The 25,450-nt window shown below is 44.9% G+C and overlaps 1 protein-coding gene across 3 annotated transcripts in view; it reads left to right on the forward strand.

The window, feature by feature from the left end:
- The first annotated feature begins 11,071 nt into the window (after positions 1-11,071).
- Positions 11,072-25,450, forward strand: part of Slamf6 (SLAM family member 6) — a 21,522-nt gene continuing 7,143 nt past the window's right edge. For all 3 annotated transcript variants that reach the window (XM_021199177.1, XM_021199179.1, XM_021199178.1), the window contains exons 1-6: positions 11,072-11,156; positions 18,301-18,642; positions 20,621-20,884; positions 22,113-22,229; positions 22,567-22,596; positions 23,508-23,581. In XM_021199177.1, coding sequence (XP_021054836.1) covers positions 11,072-11,156; positions 18,301-18,642; positions 20,621-20,884; positions 22,113-22,229; positions 22,567-22,596; positions 23,508-23,581 — 912 coding nt within the window. The remainder of the gene's footprint in view (positions 11,157-18,300; positions 18,643-20,620; positions 20,885-22,112; positions 22,230-22,566; positions 22,597-23,507; positions 23,582-25,450) is intronic.

Raw genomic sequence — 25,450 nt, forward strand, 5'->3', positions numbered from 1 at the left:
GAAGGTAAGGGCACATTAGCTTCAGGAGGCTTAGAAGTACCTGGTCACTGAGCTAAAAAGCATATTAAAAATAAGTTAATGTGTGTGTGTGTGTGTGTGTGTGTGTGTGTGTGTGTGTGTGTGTTTCATCCGCGGGTCAAAGGGAAACAGGGCAGTGACTGATAGAGCAATTCACCCGGAGAAATTCAGGAAGTTCTTGTCATATAGATCTTTCCCTTGTTCAGTTAGAGTCAGACCGAGATTCTTTATATTGTTTATGGCTATTGTGAAGGGTATCATTTCCCTAATTTCTTTCATAACTTGTTTATCCTTCGAGTATAGGAAGGCTACTGATTTGTTTGAGTTATTTTATATTTAGCCACTTTGTTGAAGTTGTTTATCAGCTGTAGGAGTTCTCTGGTGGAGTTTTTGGGGTCAGTTAAGTATACTATCATATCATATGGAAATAGTGGTATTTTGACATCACAGGCAGGTAGATCAATGGAATATAATTGAAAACCCAGAAATGAACCCACACAGCTACGGTCTCTTGATCTTTGACAAAGGAGCTAAAACCATTCAGTGGAAAAAAAGACAGCATTTTCAACAAATGTTGCTGGTTCAACTGGCAGTCAACATGTAGAAGAATGCAAATTGATCCATGCTTATCTCCCTGTACAAAGCTCAAGTCCAAGTGAATCAAGGATCTCCATATTAAACCAGATACACTGAATCTAATAGAAGAGAAAGTGGGGAAAAGTCTCGAACACATGGGCACAGTGGAAAAGTTCCTGAACAGAACACCATTGGCTTATGCTCTAAGATCAAGAATTGACCAATGGAGCTGAGTGGTAGTGGCACATGCCTTTAATCCCAGCACTTGGGAGGCAGAGGTAGGAGGATTTCTGAGTTCCAGGCCAACCTGGTTTATAGAGTGAGTTTCAGGACAGCCAGGGCTATACAGAGAAACCCTGTCTTGAAAAACCAAAAAAAAAAAAAAAGAATTGACAAATGGGACCTCATAAAATTGCAAAGCTTCTATAAGGCAAAGGATACTGTCACTAGGACAAAATGCCAACCAACAGACTGGGGAAAGATCTTTACCAATCCTACATCCAATAGAGGGCTAATATCCAACATATACAAAGAACTCAATAAGTTAGACTCCAGAGAACCAAATAACCCTATTAAAAAATGGTGAACATGTGGTGGTGCATGCCTTTAATCCCAGCACTTGAAAGGCAGAGGCAGGCGGATTTCTGAGTTCGAGGCCAGCCTGGTCTACAGAGTGAGTTCCAGGACAGTCAGGACTACACAGAGAAACCCTGTCTCAAAAAAACAAACAACAAACAACAAAAAAAAGCTAGTTAAACATGAGTCCATGAGCAAGCTAGCAAGCAGTATCCTTCTTCCATGTCTCCTGCCTCAAGATCCTGCTTGAGCTCCTTCCCTGACTTCCCTCAGTAGTGGATTATAATCTGAAAAGTAAAATCAACTCTTTGCNAAAAAAAAAAAAAAAAAAAAAAAAATGGTGAACAGAGCTAAACAGGGAATTCTCAACTAAGGAAACTTGAAGGGTGTGGGACTGTAAAAAGCAGCCTGTTTTCTGGTTGAGCTAGGTTTAAACTCCGGAGACCCAGCAGGTGTTCCTGCAAGGTATGGAAAGTGTGTGCCGTGCCCCCCAACACGAGGCTCCTGACATGAGGCCTCAGCACCATAACTCTGTGACCATCAGTCATGTAGGACAACACCCCAAGCCCCTGGTATTCTGTCTGGACTCCACCCTCACAGTTACCTGGCAACAACCAGGTAAGCCTGGCCCATTATAAAAGGGGCTGCTTGCCCCCTCCTCCTTCTTTTACTCTCTTAGTCTTGCCTGCGTGCCTCTCTCTCTCTCTCTCTCTCTCTCTCTCTCTCTCTCTCTCTCTCTCTCTCTGCATTCCCTTCCCCCTCTCCCCATTTGGCCAAGACCAGCCTCTATTTCTCTATGCTCTCCCTCTCTCTGCCTTTCTCTGCCTCTACTACCCTCTTAGCTCCCCCTCCCAGACACTCCTTCCTGCAAAATGTATTTAACCTCGGGCCTGCCCTGAGAAAGGGTGTAAGGTTTCACTCATCACAACTCTCCGCCATGACAATAAACATCTTAAAACCATGGACTGCCTCTTCTCATCAGGATCCACCATGCTGGCGCAATGGAGCAGGTCATCCTCTAAAGAGCCTGATCTCCCCCTGGAAGCCTCGCTGCACTCCCAGCTACGGTTTTCACCAAGCAAGCTGCCCACTGGGCAAGCTAAGGACTCTCTCGTCCCCATCAGAACCAGCCGGAGCTCTCCTCCTGCCCTTTTCCCTTCCGCCCTGGGCCAGAGTCAGCTCCTGGCAGATCCACTGGGACTCAAGACTGCACTACCCTACCCCTGGAATGGGGTCCTATGACTTCTCACAGCCTGAGAGCCACCAGTGGTATGGGGTGCACACATTAAAACTTCCCACATCCCGCCTCCATGAGCTCCCCTAGCCCTGTAGTGGACAGGACAGCAGACACCATTTAACCCACAGATGGGCTGAGAAGCACCTAAAGAAATGTTCAACATCCTAATCATCAGGGAAATGCAACTCAAAACAACCCTGAGATTCCACCTCACACCAGTCAGAATGGCTAAGATCAAAAACTCAGGTGACAGCAAATGCTGGCGAGGATGTGGAGAAAGAGGAACACTCTTCCATTGTTTTGGGGATTGCAAGCTGGTACAACCACTCTAGAAATCAGTCTGGAGGTTCCTCAGAAAATTGGACATAGTATTACATGAGGACCCAGATATACCACTCCTAGGCATATGCACAAAAGATTCTCCAACATATAACAAGGACACATGTTCCGTTATGTTTATAGCAGCCTTATTTATAATAGCCAGAAGCTGGAAAGAACCCAGATATCCTTCAACAGAGTAATGGATAAGAAAATGTGGTACATTTACACAATGCTGTACTACTCAGCTATTAAAAACGATGAATTCATGAAATTCTTGGGTAAATGGATGGGTCTAAAAAATATCATCCTAAGTGTGGTAATCCAATCACCACAAAAGAACACACATGGTATGCACTCACTGATAAGTGGATATTAGCCCAAAAGCTCAGAATACCCAAGATACAACTCACAGACCACATGAAGCTCAATAAGAAGGAAGACCAAAGTGTGAGTGCTTCAGTCCTTCTTAGAAAGGGGAACAAAATACTCACGGGAGGAAATATGGAGACAAAGTACAGAGCAGAGACTGAAGGAAAGGCCACCCAGACTGTCCCACCTGGGGATTCATCCCATATACAGTCACCAAACTCCAACACTATTGTGGGTGCTAAGAAATGCTTGCTGAAAGAAGCCTGGCATGGCTGTCTCCTGAGAGGCCCTGCCAGAGCCTTACAAATGCAAAGTGAGATCCTCACAGCCAACTATTGCACTGAGTGTGGGGTTCCCCAATGGAGGAGTCAGAGAAAGGACTGAAGGAGCTGAAGGGGTTTGCAGCCCCATAGGAAGAACAACAATATCAACCAACCAGACCCTCCCAGAGCTCCCAGGGACTAAGCCACCAACCAAGGAGTACACATGGAGGGACCCATGACTCCAGCTGTGTATGTAGCAGAGGATGGCCTTGTCAGACATCAATGGGAGGAAAGGTCCTTGGTCCTATGAAGGCTCGATAGATGCCCCAGTGTAAAAGAATCAAGGTCGAGAAGGCAGGAGTGGGTGGTTTGGTGGAGGAACACCCTCATAGAAGCAGGTACAGGGGGAGAGGATGGGGATTTCCTGGAGAGGGAGAAATGTAAATTTAAATAAATAAATAAATAAATAAGAAAGAAAGAAAGGAAAAGAAAAGAAAAGAGGAAACTACACACTACAAATCTTTTCATTTGTCTGTCTTTCCCCCACCCCCACCCCCAAGGAAAAAAATGAACTAGCTGAAAGAGCAAAAGACAGTCACCGTAGTACAAACCCTGTGCCGCCTGAGTCCCCAAAACACTTAGAATCTGAGACTAGGGAACTGGGCAATTACCATCCATAATACCACTTGAAAGAAAGAAACTAAGGTACCAGGATTTTAGACCAAAATAATGAGGCTGTAATATGCACAATATCTTCAGGACCTGAGTATGCATTGTGAAGCTTTGAACAGGAAGTGGCTCTGTCCCTGTCTCTCTCTTTTTGCTTTTGTATTTATTACATTTTATTTATTGTATAAGGGAGGCACACAAATGCCACAGTGCATATAGAAATCATGGGGGTCAGTTCTCGCCCTTCACCCTATGGGCTCCCAGGGATCACACTTAAGTCCTCAGGCTGACAGCAAACGCCTTTCCCCGCTGAGCCCTCTTGTCAGCACTTAACGGTTGTATCGATTTGCCTTGGCTGATTTTGCTCTACATACTGTAGAGACAATTCTGGAATTTTGATTTCTGTTTTTAAAAACACAAAAATGTTATACGAATATGTCTTCATTTTAATCTCAAGTGTGGGGATATCGGGCTTCTTTGCAGTATCTAACTATGATTTGCTTCATGCTCTAGCTAAAGTGTGATTTTGCCAGTTGCAGAATTTTTCAGAAGGTATATTAAGTACTAGGGCCCCAAGTGGCAGGTTTGGTGATTATTGGTCATTCAGGGGGAAGGTTGTGGTTTGCTAGTAGTCATCCTCAAAGAAGAAACAAGTTAGATTCAGGGTAGGACAGAAAGAACCCACAAAGTAGCAACGACCAGCTAGAAGCAAAGAAGAAACAAGACAAAGAAATTAGATTCACAAATCTCTCTTCTCTTCTCTTCTCTTCTCTTTCCTTTTTTCTCTCCTATCTGGTGAGAGGGGTGAAACCAGGGAGATATAGGATGGGATAAAGAAAAACCCACAAAGGAGCAAAGGCCAGCTACAGCATACATTCACTAAAATAGATCTACTCTGAGTATACACTGTCCAAAGGTAGTGTGACTTCCTGGGGAGACATGTAAAAACATTCATTTCTACCAGATAATGAGCTGATAAATAAATCAAAAAAACCACACACAAACAATAACAACAAAAACCCCTCATCCGAGTTTATCTTGGTGAGGCAATGAATTCTTGGAATTACTTTCAGGTGCACAGGTGTAACTTTAATTTTTTTTCAAAGCCTATTTTTAATGATGATTCTTAAATATTTTAACCTCCCTTCTAGCCCACCACCCACCAGATCTAGTGGAAAAGAAAGGATACGGGGGAAGTGGACCTGTTTAGAAATGGTTCTTTGGAGCAACTCATGTATGTTGTCTGGAAATCAGCAGTTCAGTTCACAGATTAGCAACAGCAGCTCAATCCACTTGCAGACACTTCATGAATACACCAGTCAGTAGTCCAGTTCTGTAGATTCAGGACAGCAAACACAAACCAGCAGTGGTGGCACTGCCTAGCAGAGACAGCCAGGCCTCGGCCACATTGGCATGAGTCAGCAGGAGGGACCAGGAGGGAAGCCAGGAAAAGTTCTCAGTTGTACCTCTCTCAGCAAAGCAAAGATCAGAGAAGACTCAAGACCTACAAGTATTGCACAGCAAGCTCTATAAACAAACCAAACTCAGCCTCTGTCACTGTCTATTGAGTTCTATTTATCCTCTCTCCAAACATCACGGGTCCTCCACAGGTCTTGTCTTGCCACGTGTCTTGCCTCAGCTGTCAGCACTCTGCCATTCAGCCCAGGTCTGGGTGGCAAGAAGCCACATCGCCACTAGGACTGTTATAGTGTGTTTCTCTCTGTGGAGTCCCAACAATTGGAACTCAACTACACAATGTAAGGCGGACCAATACATGCATGTCATTAGCAAAGAATCCTTCATCACGTGTCCTTTCACATGCTTCCTATAGCAGAATATCCTTTCACCTGTGTCTGCTTCAGTGAAACCTTCCTTCACGTGTCTGCTTTAGCAAACCATCCTTTCACGTGTATCTGCCTCAGGAAAACACTCCTTCATGAGTTTGCCCCAACAAAACACCATCCAGCACAATTATTTTCCAAAGAACCATTATGTTTCCATTTCACACAAGTGACAGATTGCTTACAGTAATGTAGGTGACTCAGAGGCAGATGGCTGTGTCACTGGAAAGCCTACTCAGACATGGCTGATAACTCATGAAAGCTGAATCATTGAAGTGCCCTGAACAAGTTGCAGGAAGCTCCGCTGAAAACTCTCCTCTCCTACCTCACGTGTTTGCTGCTTCTATCAACATGGTGATGAGTTTCCTGGGTCTTACAAGGTATCATGGGCTTCCCAACCCTGGTAAGTTAAGTGATCTTGATGAGTTTCCTTAACCTCATGAGCCTCCCTCCTTCCTCCAGGAATGTTTCAATTTATTGGAAACAGCTGTGCAACAACTCTGCCTCCTCCAGCTGTTACATTCTTTCTATCCTCTCTTCTACAGTGTTTCTTGAGGGGGTGTTAATGATTTCTGAATATTCTCTTCTACTTATGGCTCAGTACTGTGGCACTGTTCCACAGCAAAAGTCACTTACTCTCAGTATTTTGACCTGTTTTCAACTTCTTCAGTAATAATTATCTACAGAAAAAAAAAAAAAAAACAGAAATTCTGCAGTAATGTGTGGGTATACACATATTTAGAAGGAAAACCAAAAACAGTAGCCTCCCTCAATCCTATAATTTCCAAGAAACAGATTTTACCCTGGTTTACAGTACCAAGTATGAGTTCTATCCTGGGGGGGCGGGGGGGGGGGCTGGGCTTGAATCCAAGCAGAAAGCAGTTGGTTGTGCCTACAACAGCCATGCCACTATTGAGCTGATGGCACATTTTGACAGGCATATTAATAGTATACCACACAAGGTCCACAGCCAAGCAGCATTGTTGGTCCCAATTCTCCTCCACAACCCTACAGAATTCCGTCAAGAACTGCAAAAGCTAGCCCACAAGAAATGTGCTTTCAGCTTAATCCGAATTTGATTTCTTAGCCTCTTGCAACCAAAGCATACTGTGTTTTCAGTTGGAGAAACTTGGCATTTAGTTCTGACATGTAGCAATGGCAATAGCTTAGATTGTATGGGGTCTTCATGGGCCTCCCTGGCCAGGAATTGCTTGAGAGGCAATCTACTCCTGACAGTGTATTTGTTTAACTCAACAGCTTTGTGTTCCTCGAGGTGCCTTTTCCCACCCGCTCAGGACGCGTTCCTTCAAGCTTTTCAACTTCTATTTTTACTGTTCTTCCAGACGCTTTTTCCAAATCTGTATGTGACACGCAAAGTTTACCATTACATAATACAACCTTTTACAGAGAGAGGCAGGGCCTCTGAAGGTCCATTGCTGTCTCCTCTAAGCAAAGGCTAATTGGTCTTGGAATTCAATCTAAAGGGATATCTTTAACGTTAGTGATACAGCATGAAAAATACCCCATCACTTGCGGCAACTGTTTTTTATTCAAGGTGCAATTTAGCTACAAGGATGGGGATACCACCTTTTTGGGATCTTTACAATCAATGATCATTATATGTCATTCAGTATCCTCATCCACATCTCCCCAACTCTGATAGCTCCATGGGGCTGGTCTGTGATGCCCTGCCCTGGACAAGGGAAAGCAGGCCAAAGCTGCCTTGAGCCAGCTCCCTCTACCAGACAGGTTTCAGACATTTTCCTGGGCCACCACCTCCATAATCACACCTGATTTCTAAAAGAACTCTGTCCTGAACAATCTCTAGTCCCAGTACCCTTTCCTGCAGGAGAAAAATGGACACAGGATACTGGAGAATAACTGCCCAGACCTAGCACAAACTTTTCCGCTTTTACTGACCTGTCAATTGTTCCTCCTTTCATCCCTTCTGTGAACTGTCACTCAGGCTTTAAGCACAGAATTTGTCTTTCTTCTCTCTCTTTCTTAACATTTATTTATTTATTTATTTATTTATATCTTTCTTTCTTTGGGGGTGGGTGGATGCTGTGACAGTGTGTCTATGTGTAAGCCAGCAGTCATTTCTGCCTTTCTACCATGTGGGTACCAGGAATGGGACTCAGGTCCTCAGGCTTGCATCGTTACCCACTGGACCATCTCACCAGCACAGGTTTCCCTTATTCTATTCTCTTCCTAAATTCCTTAGCACCATATAGACACAATTTGTAGTCAGGTCCCTCATGGTGTATCAAATTTTGTGAAGATCATGAAGCGACATCAGACTCACCCAAACCACTTGCCCTGTACCATCCCAGAATGCCTGCCGAGTCAATGTTTTCATCTCTCCTGTGAACAGAGTCCCGTCTGGCCTGCTAACCTGGGCATCAAACACCTTGTCTTGCACACACAGTTCTCTTGACCATGTCTGCCATTCCTTTATTGTCTTCTAGTTCCTGGAGTCCCTTCTAGTCATAGAGATGGTGATAGTAAGGCATCGCTAATTGTTCATAGAAGCCATCGATTGCAGCCAGTGGTACTACAGCATCTCATAGAAGCCAGTTCATTGGGAACAGTCTCCCTTACATTGCCTCAAGCTATGCAGCCTGTGTCTGAGAAAGAGAGAGAAAAATCAGTGATATCGCTCAATCTCTCCCCTTCCATAATGTCAAGCTGAGTCTATCTGCCTCCACTTAGGTCCCATGGCCTCCCAAGCCAGGATTTGAGAAGTTCTTCTGTTGCTTATTTAAAAGTCTCTCCCGCTTGAAGCAGTGTAGGGGCAAAATATCCCCTGACTAGCATAGTTTCCTGTACTAAGAAATTACTAAGGCTTTTCTCTCCGTACCGAATCACTTTTTTTTTTTCCTTCTTATGTATTAAATGTCAGGCCTGAGGGCTGTCTTCTAACCTTTCCACCCTGTCTCCTCATTCCTCCCTGTCTGATTCTCCTCAGGGCCAAGACTTTTGAGTTCCAAGAAGGGCTCCCTAGCAGAGGACTCTTTCACCAACTAAAAGAAAAGGGGAGGAGGAGGAGGAGGAGGAGGAGGAGGAGGAGGAGGAAGGGAAGCCACCATCCTCCCTTTCCCTCCGTTTTCTGCCAAATCAGAAGGTAATATGGAGGATAGCATCTGTGTGTCTATTCTATTCTAATTCCTCCCTCCTGATGGCAATTCCTTCTGGGCAGAAATCTCAGCCTCAGTTACATCTCTTATGACATCTGGCAGAGACCATTTCCATGACCTGCTTATAATCACATGCCATATTGCCACTTTCAGAAATTACAACATATTCTCTAATCCATCAGCCTCCTTGGGGCTTTCCTGTTCTTGAATCACAGGCCACATTCATAAAGAGGATATGCAACCATATACCATAAAGGAAGGCAGTCACCCTGGGTTTCCCCTCAAAGATGTCCGTCGGCTACAGTTGCATGTCTTACTCATATCAGACACACAACTGGCACTACAGCAAGGAGGCACAAGGTCCCATATCACCAGAGAAGAGTAATCATAGATGGACTGCCGAATGGATGCTCCACTGTATCCTGTGTCTCACACATAGCAGGGGGTCATGCAACCCCTCCTCTCAGACTCAGCTTTTTTTGTTTGTTTGTTTGTTTGTTTGTTTCTCCCAGTTCAGGCACCAATTGTGACTCCCCCCCCCCCCCCCGGGAGAGATTTGAGCAAGTATCTCTAATCACCTCAGATAGGACTGAGAACAAAACAAAGAAACAGCCCTCACAAGTCCGGATTAGTTCTTTAGGGTGACTGACAGGTGCACGGATGAGGGGTTATCTGTAGGCGTGAGGGTGGTTCAAAGGCATTTGCATATCTGACAGCCCACTCTCCGAGCACCATCAATGACCTAATAGTTTTCTACTTGGACCTTCTCAAAGTTGCCACCACATCTGCATCAACACAACCTCCAGCATCTGAATCTTCTGAGGTCAGAACCACAGAGAATGGGGGAGGGGGGACAACTGAGCAACATTATAAACCAGCAAGAGCTGACAGGCATTACAGAAGATGACACAGACAAGGTGAACATTTTCTCAAGTGCATAGATAGGACACGATTTAAGTCTCTCTAAAAATGTCTAAGTTAAAATTATTCAAAGTATTTCCTTTTTTTTCAATTTATTCTTCTCTCATATATTACATCCCTGACAGCAGTTTCCCTCCTTCCTCCCTCCCAGTCTTTCCCCTTCCCCCCTTAACTCCCCCACAAGCCCCCCTCCAGTCCCCTCCAGCCAGTTCTCTTCCTTTTCGCTCCAGAAAAGAGCAAGTCTCTCAGGGATATCAACCAAACAAGACATAAAACTAGATACCTCCCCTCATAAGGACTAGGCAACCCAGCGGGAGGAGAGTCCCAAAATCAGGCGAGAGTCAGACGCAGCCCCCTCTCCCATTGGAAGTCCTACTAGAAGATCAAGCTACACAATGATAGTATATATATATGCAGAGGGCCTAGGTCAGAATCGTGCAGGGCCCCCGGTTGCCACCTCAGTCTCTGTGAGCGCCCCTTGAGCCCAGGCTAATCGATTCTGTAAGTTTTCTTGAGGTGTCCTTGACCCCTCTGGCTCCAACAATCTTTCCTTCACCTCTTCTGTAAGATTCCCCGAGTTCCACGGTATGTTTGACTTTGGGTCTCTGCATCTGTTTCCATCAGTTGCTGGGTGAAGCCTCGCTGACGACAACTGGGTGAGGCTCCTGTCTACAAGTATAGTAGATTTGTTTTGTTACGGTTTGTTTGTTTTTTTGTTTGTTTGTTTGTTTGTTTTGTTGTGTCTCTGGGCTATCCAGCCTCTGCTTCATGGCTCTCCACGCAATATCAGGGGTGGGCTCCCCCTCCCGGCATAGGTCTTAAGATGGACCAGTCATTGATTGGCCACTCCCACGATTTCTGTGCCACCTTTTACCCCAGCACATCTTGCTGGCAAGACAAATCATAAGTAGAAGTTTTTGTGGCTGGGTTGGTGTCCCAGTCCCTTCACCGGAAGTCTTGCCTGGTTACAGGAGATGGCCCGTTCAAGCTCCATGTTCCCTACTGCTACGTGTCTTAGCTTACACAAGATATTCTTGTAAGCCAAGAGTGAAGTTAATCACAACAACCAAAGGTTTGCTAACATAGAGGAAGAGCTTTCATTACTAGGGGAACAGAAAGTCTCAGCGACAAGCTTATGAGAGAATGGCTGTCTCAAGGGCTCCAGCACCCGACTCCGCCTGTCAGAGGATGGTCTGGCTGTTTCCACTTGTCTTCTGCCTCGGCTCAGGTAAAAAACGTCTATGGAAACTGATGTAGTCCCTGAGTGAGTTCCTTCTTTGGGATGTCTGGCTCATCTTGGTCAGGTTGACTGCCCAGTTTTCTATTCAGAGACTTAGAAAGTTCACCGTGGTCCTAGCAAACTGCTTCCCGCAGACTGCCACGGGACTGATTTAGAGCAAACACTTCAGCTGGGGCCAAGGGGAAGGGAAGTGTTTTCTGGGGTATGGAAAACGAGTCTTTGTAAGTCAGGACTGTTTGTGACCAGCATGTTGTGATACAAAAATAAATTTAAGGGGGGAGAGGGGATCTACAATTTAACTCTGTGATGCCGTGTGATTTCAGGGGGGGGGGGCTCATTATCTTTCCTGAGCTTCACTCTTCGCTCAGATACTGAAAACCCACCAATGCTTTCACACTGCAATTAGGAGAGGATTAACTGAGCCTGCTTCTTCTCCCTGCTATCTGTTACTTGGAGAACAGGAGAGCTCACACTGTGTTTGAGAACTCAGAGGGTGTCTATCTGGACTGAAGCACGGTGTTCTAGAAGAGTAGATCAAGCCAAGGCTACTAACACAGACCTAGCCCCAAGAGAATTCATTGAAGGAAAAAAAAAAAAAGCCAATAGCTAGCCTAGCATTCATTTTATTCCAGAAAATGGACTAGGTATTAAACATGCATTACATTTAGATGTCCATAACGTGTTTGTGAATATATTCTATTAATAGCTACAAGTAACTTAGATTAAGGTAATTTAAATAACTTTCAAAAATTCTATTAGTCATCAGGAGGCTAAAAAAAAAACAATAAAAATAAAAACAAATCACTTGAATAAAACTTTCAGTAACAAACACCTGCACGCACGCACACACATAAACCAAGACATACTGCAGATATAGAACTATCTAGACAAATTAACAATAGAAATAAAAAGAAAGCAAGGTTTATTAAGTCATTTGATAAACCATTCATTAAATGACTACTGAATGCCTGGCACTGTGGGCGTTTCAGGAACCACATCAGGAACTAAGTCAGCACAATTTCTATTCTTGTGGAATTAACATCTTGGCAGGGAAGATAAACTATAAACAGGTAAAATGTGCACTGGCTTAGGACAAATAATCTTGAAAAAATAAAGCAAAGAGAGAGGAGGGAGACCATTAATGTCACATCGCAGGCCGGACAGTCAGAGATAGGGATAGAGTTAGGGTGGAGGAGCAGACACAGGAAGAAGGTTGGTTCCTTTTCGGATCTATTTGTTTTATGTTATCAATGCAATGGCCAAGAGATTTCCTGGAAGCACGTGGGAACTGAGGCACAAGGCTAAGGTTGGGAACAGAGACTACATCAAACCAGGAGGATTAGAAATGTGGACAGAATTTTGGGAAATGCATAGAAGATGCAGAAAAAGATGAGAATTCTTTTACTCCCATCCATCCACGTTGCCATTTCTCAGCCTGATTCCAGCCAGCGACTTGAGTTTTTAAACCTCACTCTGTTACCTCTATAAAACTGGATAATTTCTGGGTGTCTCTCCTCCGCATCTCTGAGGATTCTTCTTATAACAAGACTGACATATTGGGCTCAGTCCCCATGTGCGGATGTGGATTAGAAGAGGAAAACAGAGCCCAAGTAACAGTTTACTGCCACACAGCTGTGGGGGGGAGGGCTTTGAAGAAAAGAACACAGTTGACTGCATCTGCCAGAGATAGATGCAGGTGGCTAAAAACCCCTCAGTGGAGTGGAACCGTGGTTACCAGGGTGGAAAGTGGAGAGTCTGGTTCCAGGGCAGGGGACACCAAAAATAGGAGAACCTCTCTGGACTGGGTGGTGAGAAAGAACCTTCTGGGATAGGTGAAATGATCTGAGAAAATAAATAGGGAAGGGTTCTAATAAAGAAGTGTGGGAGGGAGATGGAAAAGGGGGAGGGAAGAATTTGGAGGGATCGGGGAAAGGCAGGACCACTGAGGCAAATCTGTAGGACAAAGAGATGTTCTCTGAGAAGAAGGAGAAGATGTCTCACTCACTACAAGTTTTCAGGTAGGTGAGACACATCCTGATTCCATAGGAGAGTCTCAGCTCAAAAATAAGCCATGTTGAAAAAACATTTGTGTGCATGTCCGAAGCTTATTTGTTTGTGTTTACAAACGTGTGGGGGCGAGAGGTGGGCATCCATTGTGTGTCTTTCATGACTTTTTCTCTGCCTTTAATTTTTAAGACGGGACCTCTCAATGAACTTGAAGCTTGTTCATTTGGCTGGGTTGACTGACCAGTCAGCCCCAGGGAACCTCCTCCCCAGTGCTGAGATTGGAGCAATAGATCAGTTCACTTAGCTTTTGACTTGGCTGCTGGGATCTGAACTCAGAGGGCCCTGCTTGTGTGGCAAGCACCTTGCCAACTAAGCATCACCCCAGCCTGCTTCATTCCCTTTAACTCATTCCCTTGGAGGCAAAACTAACCCACCCACCGTGGGACATGGTGGTTGGACTCTTCAGTGCACAGCAGGTACTCTTCAATTGCCTGCACAAGACTAGACCTAACACCATCATGCCATGTAGGATGACCAATGAATCCTCCGTGTCAAGACCAGTCAGGCCCACCCCTCCCTCGGGACTTTGAAGTAATCAATGGTTGGTTGGGGAGGATGAGACACTTTTCCTAGGTAGTGTGGCCACTTGTAAGGTGTTCTTGCCTCTGTACATAGCCCTTTACCTATGCTCCTCTAAGTAACCCTAAGAAACTCATTGGCTTATCAGAAAAAGAAAGAAAGAAAGAAAGAAAGAAAGAAAGAAAGAAAGAAAGAAAGAAAGAAAGAAAGAAAAAGGAAGGAAGGAAGGAAGGAAGGAAGGAAGGAAGGAAGGAAGGAAGGAAGGAAGGAAGACTGGATTAACTCAGAAGAAAGAGATCAAAAGGCGTGGGAAGGGGTCAAGAGAAAATAACAAGGGTAAATTACATCAAAATATATGTGTGTCTGAAAATATATGAAGCCCAGTACTACATATAATTAATATATCCTAACCAAGAAAATATTTTTCTGAAACTAGCTTGACATCCAGGTATGATGGTGCATGTTTGTAATTTCAGTTTAGGATGCTGAGGCAAACTGGGCTACATAGCAAACCAAAATGGGAAAACCCCACCTAGCGAAACAATGGCTATAAATGAAATCAAGCACCCTGGTGACTCTCAGCCATTCCTCCATGTCTCCTTTCTTCATAGGAATTTGTCAAACGTTAGTGTGTACGTAGCTTGAGGATTTTATTAGACTACAACTCTGAGAGAGGAAGCCCTGACTCGGCATTTCTAACAAAGCCCGGAATGATATTGCTCTTACCTGTCTGTGGACCACACCTGAGTAGCAAGATTCTGAAATGTAGTCACATTGAAACTGGTGCCAGAGAAAAATAGGAGCTAATTCTCTGAATGAGTTTGAAGGACACAGATACAGATGCTCTGAGGCCCAGGGGAGAACCGGGGCTGTATGTACAGATAAAGGAAAAGCCTGTGGGCTGCCTCTGAAGTCTCCCTCCCGAGCTCTCCTCTTCCTTCTTTAGTTTATTTTGCAGCTAAGGATCCAAACTAAAGCCTCAAGCACGCTATGCCATCGTTCTGTCACTGAAGGACCTCTTCAGCCATGGTCCTGAAATCTTTTGAGTCAAAAGTGTGAGCTGTTCTATGGCTAACAGATTGTGGTCGACTGACTTCCCTTTCCCCTGAGAACTGTTCCCTTCTTTGTAACAAACAACTGCTTGTTCAGTCAAGTCATTTCACCTCATAAAAGACTGAGCGCTGCTTTACATCTTGTTGTTATGCTCAAAGACAGGTGACTTTCCATCGCTCAAACTCTGTCCTGTCCCCACTGTGACCTCTAGCCTTCCAAGCCTCATGCCTCTCAGTTTGGGTCCCTGACTCCAGATCTTGATCAGTAGCTTCCTTTATGCACACTAAGACCTTTGTTTCTTTGTTTGTTTTTAAGACAAAATTCACATAATATGTATTCTGCCACTATCACATCTATTGCTCTAAAATACCCATCACTCAAACAGAAACTCTTAGCCTGGGGGTATAACTCAGAGGTAGAGCTTGTGCTTCAAGGCCTGGGGATCAAGCTCAACTGAAAGAAGGGGAGAAAGCTATATTCAGCTCCCACCTTCTTCCTGTCCCCACCTCCTAGCCAACTCCAATCTGCTTTCTGTGTCCATGGATCAACTGAATGAAAGCAAACAGTAGCTGACCTGTTGTGTCTCATCTAACAGAATGTTAAGGTTCTGCTGCTCAGACACCATAACCTAACATCCTTTGATATACATCATTTTATATTTTGATGTCATAGAATGTACCTATGTTTTTCTTTCATTGCTATTGTTTTTGTAGCATATCTAAGGACTTGTTCTCAAATTCAAGGTCATTAGTATTAGCCACTATGGTTGTTTGTTTTCCTAGAGCATTGTCCATGCTAAGCAAGTGCACTGCCACTGAGCTAGCTGGTATTGCAAGCATTACTGGTGAGTCCTGTGGCTACTGAAAAAATAAGCCCAGTGTCTTTATGCAGAGAAGGTGAACTTCAACATCCTGGATAGAGACTTTCTGAGAGGAGAACTAGAGATGTGTCTGATCACTCACCATGAAATAATCTGAGGCTCACTTTGTGCCAGGCACTGTTCAAGGATGTTCAAGGATGTTCCTTTCCTATGTGCTGCTGATACTTCTAGTAAAGAGGGCAAAACAAAACAAAACAAACAAACAAACAAAAAAAAACAGAACAAAACAACAATAAACCCTCGCAAATTTATAAAGTATAGTGATGGCCACAGAGAAAAATAAGTCCAACTGAGAGTGGGTCACAGGAATGGGTGAGAGGGTTGGTAGTGAGGAAAGAGTAGTCTCAGAAGACATTGCTGAAAGAAACATTTGCATTGAAGGCATTGTGCAGGCAAAGGAGTTGGCCACATGACTGCCTGAAAGAAGTACATTCCAGGGACGTACAAGTACAGAGACAGCTCAAGAAATCCCTGAGTTGGAGCAAATTGAATAGGAAGGTAGTCACAGGGATTGTGCTGGAAAAGGAAGCTGACCAAATCATCGTTGTCCTTTATAGGTCAACATAATGATTTCTTTAGGTTTGATTTTGCTGTTATTCCTATGATTACTTTTTTAAATGCAAAGAGAAACTATAAAATCTGAGTTATTAGCTCAATGAATTCTGTGTATCCACACAGAAAGATGAAGACAAAGAACACTCTCCTCGGAACCCTAAATTCCCCTAGAGCATCTCTCACTCACTGCCCCTCCTTCCTTCCCAAAGGTAACCTCCTCCTGATTTCTGACAGCACAGATTTGTCTTGCTTGATTTTAATTTTAAGTAAATGGAAAACTACTTGGGCACCTTTTGGACTCAAGATTTTGCTTGTTATATTTTACTCACATAACTTTGGGAGGAAAGAGAGGTCAAAATGGCAAATAGCCACATGTCAAAAGACTGATGGGGAAAGGGGATGTTCAACAGCAACATTGACGTGCCTGGTAACCACTTGGCAATTCAGGAAAGAGCAGAAGTACAGGCTCGTGGAAGAGCTGAGTGAGTGTCAGGAGGCCTGAGACACCAGCTCTGGGCCACCCCATAACCACACACACAGCTGCAGCTCTTCCTTGGAAAATAAGAGACTCCAAGAAAGTTGAAGTCACAATCATGGCAATTTGCTCACTGACAGTCAAACATCTCCACAGATCATACCATGTGTGAGACACTGCAGAGTACTAAGTGGTAAGTGCTGGATATTCAAGAATAACCACGGGGTGGTCAGTTAAACAAGTAAACAGAGCCCTAGATAGCAGAGTAACATGTGCTAAGAGCTTAGCATTGACATTAAAGGAGCATCCTCTTTAAGAGTTGTAACAATGATGGTACCCCCAGTAAACTTCCTAAGGAATTCTTATGCCTGTTATCAGGATTTATTGGGATTAGGCTAAAGTTGTTAGTACACTTATAAAAGGCTGCTAGGATAACACTAAACCTAAGTGGTCTCTTGTCAAAAAACAAACAAACAAACAAACAAAAAAACGTTGTAACAATGGGGCTGGAGAGATGGCTCAACAGCTAAGAGCATGGTCTGCTCTCTCACAGGACTTAGGTTTGATTCCAGCTCCAACACAGCAACTCACATCTGTCTTACTATGACTCCAGTTCCAGGGGATCCAGCTCCCTCTTCTCGCCTATGGAGGAACCAAGCAAGCATATGGTACACAGACATACATGCAAGCAAAACACCTATACACACTTTTTTTTTTTAAAAGCCTGAGTTTGAGTCCTGGCTCTGCTAGTTTTAAAATGTACAACCAAGGAAAGTTGGTCAACCTCTCTGTTTCTCAGTCTCTTTAATTCATAAACCGATATTGTTTTGATCTGTCTCCCAGACTGTTATCCCCATCAAATGCAATAATGCATGCAAAGAACTGCATATGCAGTAAATCCCTGTTACTGGCTCTCTGCATTGCATAAGCATGGTACATAGACAGACATTAAGTTCATTGTAAATGACTAGCTGTGACAGTACTACCATCAGCAAAGCCTTGCAATTGTTGGAGTTTGTGCCAAAGGGGTCAATATAGTTCATTATCCCTCACAGATTGTTGCCAAAAGATTTCTTTTTTTTTTTAAAAAGATTTATTTATTTATTATATGTAAATACACTGTAGCTGTCTTCAGACACTCCAGAAGAGGGAGTCAGATCTTGTTACGGATGGTTATGAGCCACCATGTGGTTGCTGGGATTTGAACTCCGGACCTTCAGAAGAGCAGTTGGGTGCTCTTACCCACTGAGCCATCTCACCGGCCCTGCCAAAAGATTTCAAAGACTGAGGTCACAAAAGTATGACCATCCGGGGTAGAAGGAAACCGTAAGTTAGGAACACCTAACTAGATCAACTGCCCATTAGCCAAGGCTGCCAGATACTGTGCTTGAGGTAGAGCCACTGGGGGTGTAATTGTCTACTTCAGCATTTCCGAACACACCCCCCTGCTTCTTCTTTCTTCATCACATCTCTGGCCTTCTCCCAAAGAGCTTAAACAGACTGGAAGAATTAAGAGAAAGGAACTAGGAACAGAGGGGGATTGTAAGAGACAGCTCTTTAGCCCTCTCCTTCTGTGTTTACAGGGAGTGAAGTTTCACAAAGCAGCTCAGACCTCCGACTAGTGAATGGCGTTCTAGGAGAGTCTGCAGTTTTTCCTCTAACGCTTCCTGCGGGAAAGACCGCCAGTGTCATCATCTGGAATTATGAAGGAGAAGCATCACACGGCACTGCCCTCTTTATCAACCTAAATACGCCTAAAAGTCCAGACATCATTTACATTGATAGAAGGAAGACACTGAACATCACCCAGTCCTACTCCTTGCAAATCAGCAACCTTACCATGGCAGACACAGGCTCATACACTGCGCAGATAACCACAAAGGACTCTGAAATGATCGTCCTCAGATATACTCTGAGGGTCTTTGGTGAGTCCAATTATGTCATTTAATCATGTACAAACTTAAAAAGCTGCGTGTACCTACAAGAGTACACTGTAGCCTAGTGCTAAAGATGATGGCATTTGGCATCATAATTAAGTTCAGAAGTAAAGCATTTCCATAACATTGCACAGCTAAATAGCAACAGAGATGAGTTAGAAACTAAGTCATGTGGTTCTCTCTACACCAATCACCTCACTTTCCCTTTCAACCAGAAATGTACAGTTAATTGCTTAATACAATGTACAGCAAAATGCTTAATATAACACTATTAACATGCACAATTAGGTATCTGTCACACACTCTGCTCTTGCGAGGTGGGTGTACAGAACCCTATGCTCAGAGCATATCCTTAGTCATAGTCTAAGGAGGTGGTAGCACCGCCCATGTAACTGACCTACCTCACTTTACACAGAGATCCAGCTGACTTATCAGAGGTGTTGCCTTAGAAAGTGCTCTGCACAGGTGAGCCAATTAACAGAAAAAAAAACTAATAGAAAACTTAATAGAAAACCTTTTCTATCAAGGTTACTTAATTTCTAACAGTATTTTCTCCAGATGTTTTATACTGATCCTTAATCAAAAGACTGTCTTTCTAACTGGAGGGGTGATACACATCTATAATAAGCCTAATATTTGGGAAGTTGAGGCAGGGGTATCAAGAGTTTGAGGCCAGCTTTGGCTACATTGACAGACTGTCTCAAATACATTGGTCTGCCTCCCTAATGTTAAAGAATAAAAGTGTTTTCAACTTAAAAGTATAGAAACAATAATGAGATACTGTCTTAATCTAAACCATGAAAAATGTAGCTACTAGAGATGCTCAGCATTGTCATGGAGGATTTTACAGTAGACCCAAGCATTAGATTGGCTACCCAAGGGCAGAGGGATGACCCAGTAGGTAAAGGTGCGTGGTACCAAGTCTGATGAGCTGAATTGGATTTCCAGGGTCTAGGTGGAAGGAGAGAACTGACTTCCACAAGTTGTCCTCTGACTTCCATATGCATACCATGGCACTTATGCACACACACACACACACACACACACACACACACACACAGAGAGAGAGAGAGAGAGAGAGAGATAGAGAGAGAGAGAGAGAGGTAAATAGTTAAATGAACTAAATGTTAGCTGGTCATGATGGTGCACACCTTTAATCCCAGCACTCTGGAGGCAGAGGCAGGTGGATCTCTGTAGTTCAAGACCAGATATAACCTACATAGTGAGTCCTGGGAGAGCTGGGGTTTTGCATAGAGACCCTGTCTCAAAAAAGACAAAACAAAACAAAAAAAACCCAACAAATAAATAAATACACTTATAGTATGGCACGAGTGCTAAGGTAGAGGCATGGAGCATCAGGGTGACAAGGGACGGGGCAGGAGACACAGTGCTACAGATCAAAACGGGGCCCTGAGCACACGCGCTCTATCACTGAATGTACACCAGGCCCAAGGAATCGTTTTCAGAGGAAGCGGTCGGCACAGGCCTCTATTGAAAACATAACGTGCGAGGCAAGCTCTATTGGTGTTCAGAGAATAAAACCACGCAGATACCTAGGGGAAGAGCCACTCAAAACAGGTAGCAAAGCTCATCTGCATTTAAATAGCATCCTGCAAGAAGGCTGAACATCAATTCTCCAAATTCATATAAAAATCTGGGCACGGTGACAAGTGTCTGTGATCCTAGCCATGAGGACAAAGAGACAGAAACCCCCCCTGGAGCTTGTTGACCAGTAAGTTCAGTGAGAGGCCCTGTCCCAAAGAGTAAGGAGTAATAGAGGAAGACACCCAGCACTGACCTCTGACCTCACATGCATGTGAGCATGTACCTATACCCTCATGCACACGTACTATCATGTATACACATAAGCCCATCAGACAGAAAGACAGGATGATGAGGGATGTTTTTCCACAGGTTGATGGGCAAAGCCATGTGCCCTTAACTGAGGTCTTTTCTCTTTATGTAGAACGACTGGGTAACTTAGAAACTGCCAACAATACTCTCCTGCTAGAGAATGGGACCTGCCAGATACACCTGGCCTGCGCTGTGAACAATCAAAATCAGACTGTCTCAGTTGAGTGGCAAGCCACAGGGAACATCTCTTTAGGGGAACCAAATGTCACTATCTTTTGGGACTCAAGGAATTCTGGTGACCAGACTTACATCTGCAGAGCCAAGAATGCTGTCAGCAATTTGTCAGTCTCTGTTTCTACCCAGAGTCTCTGCAAAGGTAATGTGGGAACTAAAAAGGGGAGCCCTGGGGGAGAGAGGGAGCAAAGACCCACATCCCTCCAGAGTTCTACCTATGCTCTGGACAGGCAGATGTGGGAGGGCTGCCATATGCTTTCCACTCAGCCCCAAGGTGGGCATCCAAGCTTCTGACCCACTCGACAGGGGGGGGGGGGCAAGGGGCAGCCCAACCTGGGAGACCCAGGGCTACTCCCTAAAGCCCCGGGGTTATGGGAGAGAGGGATGAGGGAAGAGAGGTTCCCACTCCGGCAAGAGTGAGCACAGTGGATCTTGATAAGCAGAGACAGTCTATGGTTTTAGAGCTTTATTAGAGAAAGGCAGGGAGAAAGAGAGAAGGGAGAGAGAGAGGAAAATCTAGAGAGAAAGAGAGTAAGAGGGAGAGAGAGGAGAGAGGAGTGAGAGAAGTGAGAGGTAAGAGAACAAAGGAATGAGAGAGAAGAGAGAAGACAAAGAGAGAGGCGTGAGAGGGTGAGAGTGAGGAGTAAGAGAGTGAGGTGAGACCAAGTAGCCTCTCTTATGGTCTTTACTGTTGCTAGGTAACTGGGGAGGAGTTTAGTCTGAAGGTCAGAAGCTTGGGACATTGCCTACATGACTTCTAGCCATGCTTCTCTTGTGGGGGCTGTGGGGGGCAGTAACTTAGGCAGGAGCCAGAGTTCCAGGAGCATGAGGGAACGCCTACTGTGTCATGTAGGTGAATTATCACCCTTCCAGGGTTCAGACCTCAGCTTGGCTGGAAACCACCTTGTCTGTGCATAGCCCAAAGCCGCACAAGGTAGCACCTGCCTTGGGTCTTCCTGGGACCCTCAAGCAGCTGGGTAGTATTATAGCGTGGATTCACGCCCTACACGACTGCCTGAACAGTGGCAGCTGGAGCAGCCAGACTGCTGCGGAGAGGAACGGGCAGGCTCTAGAACTCTCTGCCTCTGTTAATCTTCTTTCCCTCCCCAAGTCCTCTTGCAAGAGCAAGACCTCAGGAGTCAAAATGGCTTTCTCCTACCTCAGTCAGGCTGTACCTGTCCTGCCTCTCAGAAAGCCTGACAGATCCCCAGACCGGGAGTAGAAATTGGCCATACTCAGCCTCTATAGACAGCCCAGAAGAGACTGAAGAAATCCTCTGAGACAAACTGAAAGAAGCCCTCATTTTATGTGCCCTAAGAAGTTCTACTTCTTTTTGTTTTTTGTTTTTTGTTTTTAATTCTTCTTTTCAGGGGTTCTAACTAATCCACCCTGGAATACAGTATGGTTTAGAACTACAGTTTCAATAATCACGGGTGCCGTCATTCTCATCTTTGTGTGCTGGCGCATATATGTCTGGAAGAGAAGGGGTAAGTTTTCCTTCTGCTTTCTTCTATCAGCTGTAAGACTGCAGCTGTTTAGAGTCTGGGGCCTCTGGTTGCCAAGGGTCAAGGAAGGATGGACACAACTTCTGGCTGAATTAGTCCACTGGGATGACGCCCAGTGTGTGACCAGGTTTCTGTTAATACGTCAAGGGAGGTGTCCTACTGAGAAAAGCAGGACCCAGCCTCGGGATCCACTTGCTCACTTGCCCTTCATTTGGGTCCCGTTGCCTGCATCCTTTGGAAAGATGCCTGGTGGAGAAGGATGGAGGACATATTCTCTCACCGAACTCATGCATGCCACCTTCCTGCTTTCATTTCCCAGGTTCTCTTCCTTTGACTAGCCAACATCCAGGTGAGCATGCAGCCTCTTAACTACAAAACGTAAAGCAGACAGGAAGAGGTAAATGAAAGAGAAGAGGGGCTGGCCAGAGGAATAAAGAGTGAGCATTACTATTCACTCGGACCCTGTGGTGTCCGAAAGGCTAGCTTGTAACCACGAGACCTATAGCATTCCTCCCAAGCATGTGGGAGGCGTCACACTTCTCTATAGCAAGGTCAAGATCGCTAACTTCTTTTCTGATGGAGAACACAAGCCCCGACGAAAAGGGTCCATGAACCACACATGTGCACTGTCACTTGGAGCATAAAACACTCAAAACTAGGCTCTGTGACTATACCACTGAAACTCAACCAAAGTTGAGGCAGTGGATAGATGTGTGAGGAAGAGATGTAGCTGCAGGCTCATTTTCTGAGTCTTGTCCCATTGTCCCAAGATACCATTGTTGAAGAGAGGGCATGAGGTCAAGGGTCAGAAGACCTGCATTCTAGCTTCTATCCCTCTATTTCCTGAGCGACTCTGTACAAATCCACTAAGCACCCTTGAGCCCGAAATTCCTCATCTCTAAAATTGTCACATCTGTCAGACGGGGCTGTGAAAACTGTCTCCAGAGATCTCACAGACTGTGGTATTTAGTCCTTCAAGTGTGTTGACACGAGGGAGTCACTGAGCCTCTGAATCATAAGAATACCACCCACACCCTCACCCAAGAAGTGAGGTTAGAGATAGACCATACGATAGTTCTTGATTAGCACCAAACTCTGAAGATTGGAAGGTGGAGGGAGAGTCCTTAAAGGGGGGGGGGGAGGGTTAAGCTTGAAACGACTGCTTTGGAGGGGATGTTCTAGAGGCCAGCGAGACCCAAGATCCTGTGTCACCCTACCACTGACAGCTGTACCTTTTGTGTGTGTGTGTTAACCATGTAGATTCCTCCCAGGGCACAGATGCCCCAGGCTCTCCAGGGAACACCGTGTATGCACAAGTTACTCGTCCAATGCAGGTATGTCCTCTCAGCTCTGTTCTCTACCGCTGCTGCTGTTACCGTGAGCCCCCCAAGCATGTCACCATAACCATCAGCCTTCTCTGCTGGAAACGGCAAGCACAGAGCTGACCACCCAGTGCCTGCGCCGCCGATGGCCTCTAAGATAACGCTCGCTCGCTCGCTTCCCAGTGTTCTCTGACTGCTTAACCCACCAGTCAGTCTTTGTGCTTCAGGGTAGCTGTAACCTGCTTGAAAATACAAATTAGAGCGTCTCTTTTTCCCTTGCCACACTTGATTAGATCAGGGGAGATGATAAGCTGGCGGGGGGGGGGGGGGGGGGGAGGTGTCATCCAGGAAGTGGGGTTCATGAGTAGTGTCTCAAGAGAGAAGGGGGCCAAGTGTCACAAGCCTTAAAGGGAACAAACGGAGCTACAGAAGAACTCCCACATAGTAGGATGGCCTTAGTCATGTGCCAGGGTCTCCACTACCCGTGAATGAGACAATTGTAGGGGCACTTTTCTAAAATAAGTAGATAGACTGGGGAGCCAGTTCTCAAGTCTTCTAAAAGAAAAGAAAAGAAAAAAAAAAAAGCCTAAAGAACTTGGCACTCTTTTTTTTTTTCCTTTTTTTTTTTTTTTTTATTGAGTACTTTATTTACATTTCAAATGTTATCCCCTTTCCTGGTTTCCCCTCCAAAAAAACACCCTCCCCCGCCTGCTTACCAACCTACCCACTTCCACTTCCTGGTCCTGGCATTCCCCCACACTGGGGCATAGAGCCTTCACAGGAAAAAGGGCCTCTTCCCCCCCCCCTCCCCCCGGCAGTCTTGAAATAATGGAAGTGAAGCAACAGCCCAGCTAGAAGTCTTGGATTCCCCCAAGCAAACACCTCTCTCCCAGCCCACACAGGCTTTGTGGGGTAAACCCCTAAAGGAGAGGACTGTGAGGGGCAGTCACACTTTTTGCCCAACTCCTGGGGGGAGCATGCTCACCAACAACCCAAACCAGGGATCACCAGCCCAGACGGCAGCTTCTGGAGTCTAAATAATTCTCTAAATATTCCTTCATTAGCTTTAAGTATCAAAATATATGTACAGATTCATCTAGGACCTGGGGATTTTTGTTGTCACTACTATTTTGTGTATCAGAGAATCAATCATTTTGTTTGGTTTTTCTTTCCTTTTGTTCATTAATTTACTTATTTGCATTCATTTAATTTCTTTTACTTCCCAATCACAGCTTCCCCTCCCTCCTCTCCCCCCAGTCCCACCCCCTCACACCACCCATTCTCCTCCCTTTCTGTCAGAAAAAGGGGTCATCCCGTGGATATCAGCCCACCATGGCATATCAGGTTGCAGTAGGATTAGGCACATCTTTTCCTATTGTGGCTAGACAAGGCAGCCCAGTTAGGGGAAAGGGATCCAAAGGCAGGCAACAGGGTCAGAGATAGCCCCTGCTCCTGCTGTTTGGGATCTACACGTCTGTTAGATATGTGTATGGGGCCCAGGTCCTAAAAGCATGCTCTCTGGTTGGTGGTTCAGGAGCTGGTGGTTCTTAAAACTGGTAGTTCCTATACTTCTGGTTCCCTACTACCACATGGTGACTAGACCATCAGAATTACAGGGATAAATGGGAGCAGGCACAGTAGGTGGCTCCAGTTATACCTAAGTAAAGACTAAGACAAAAGATCTGAAGCAATGGCCATCTAGCATGTAAGCTCTTAAAGACAGAAGGCAAGCATAGAGTCAGATACAAGACAAGAATGTTGGTTTTTTTTGTTGTTTGTTTTTGGTTTTTGGTTTTTCGAGACAGGGTTTCTCTGTGTAGCCCTGGCTGTCCTGGAACTCACTCTGTAGACCAGGCTGGCCTCAAACTCAGAAATTCACCT

This window comes from Mus pahari, chromosome 5 (assembly GCF_900095145.1).
Source record: "Mus pahari chromosome 5, PAHARI_EIJ_v1.1, whole genome shotgun sequence".
Taxonomy (NCBI): Eukaryota; Metazoa; Chordata; class Mammalia; order Rodentia; family Muridae; genus Mus; species Mus pahari.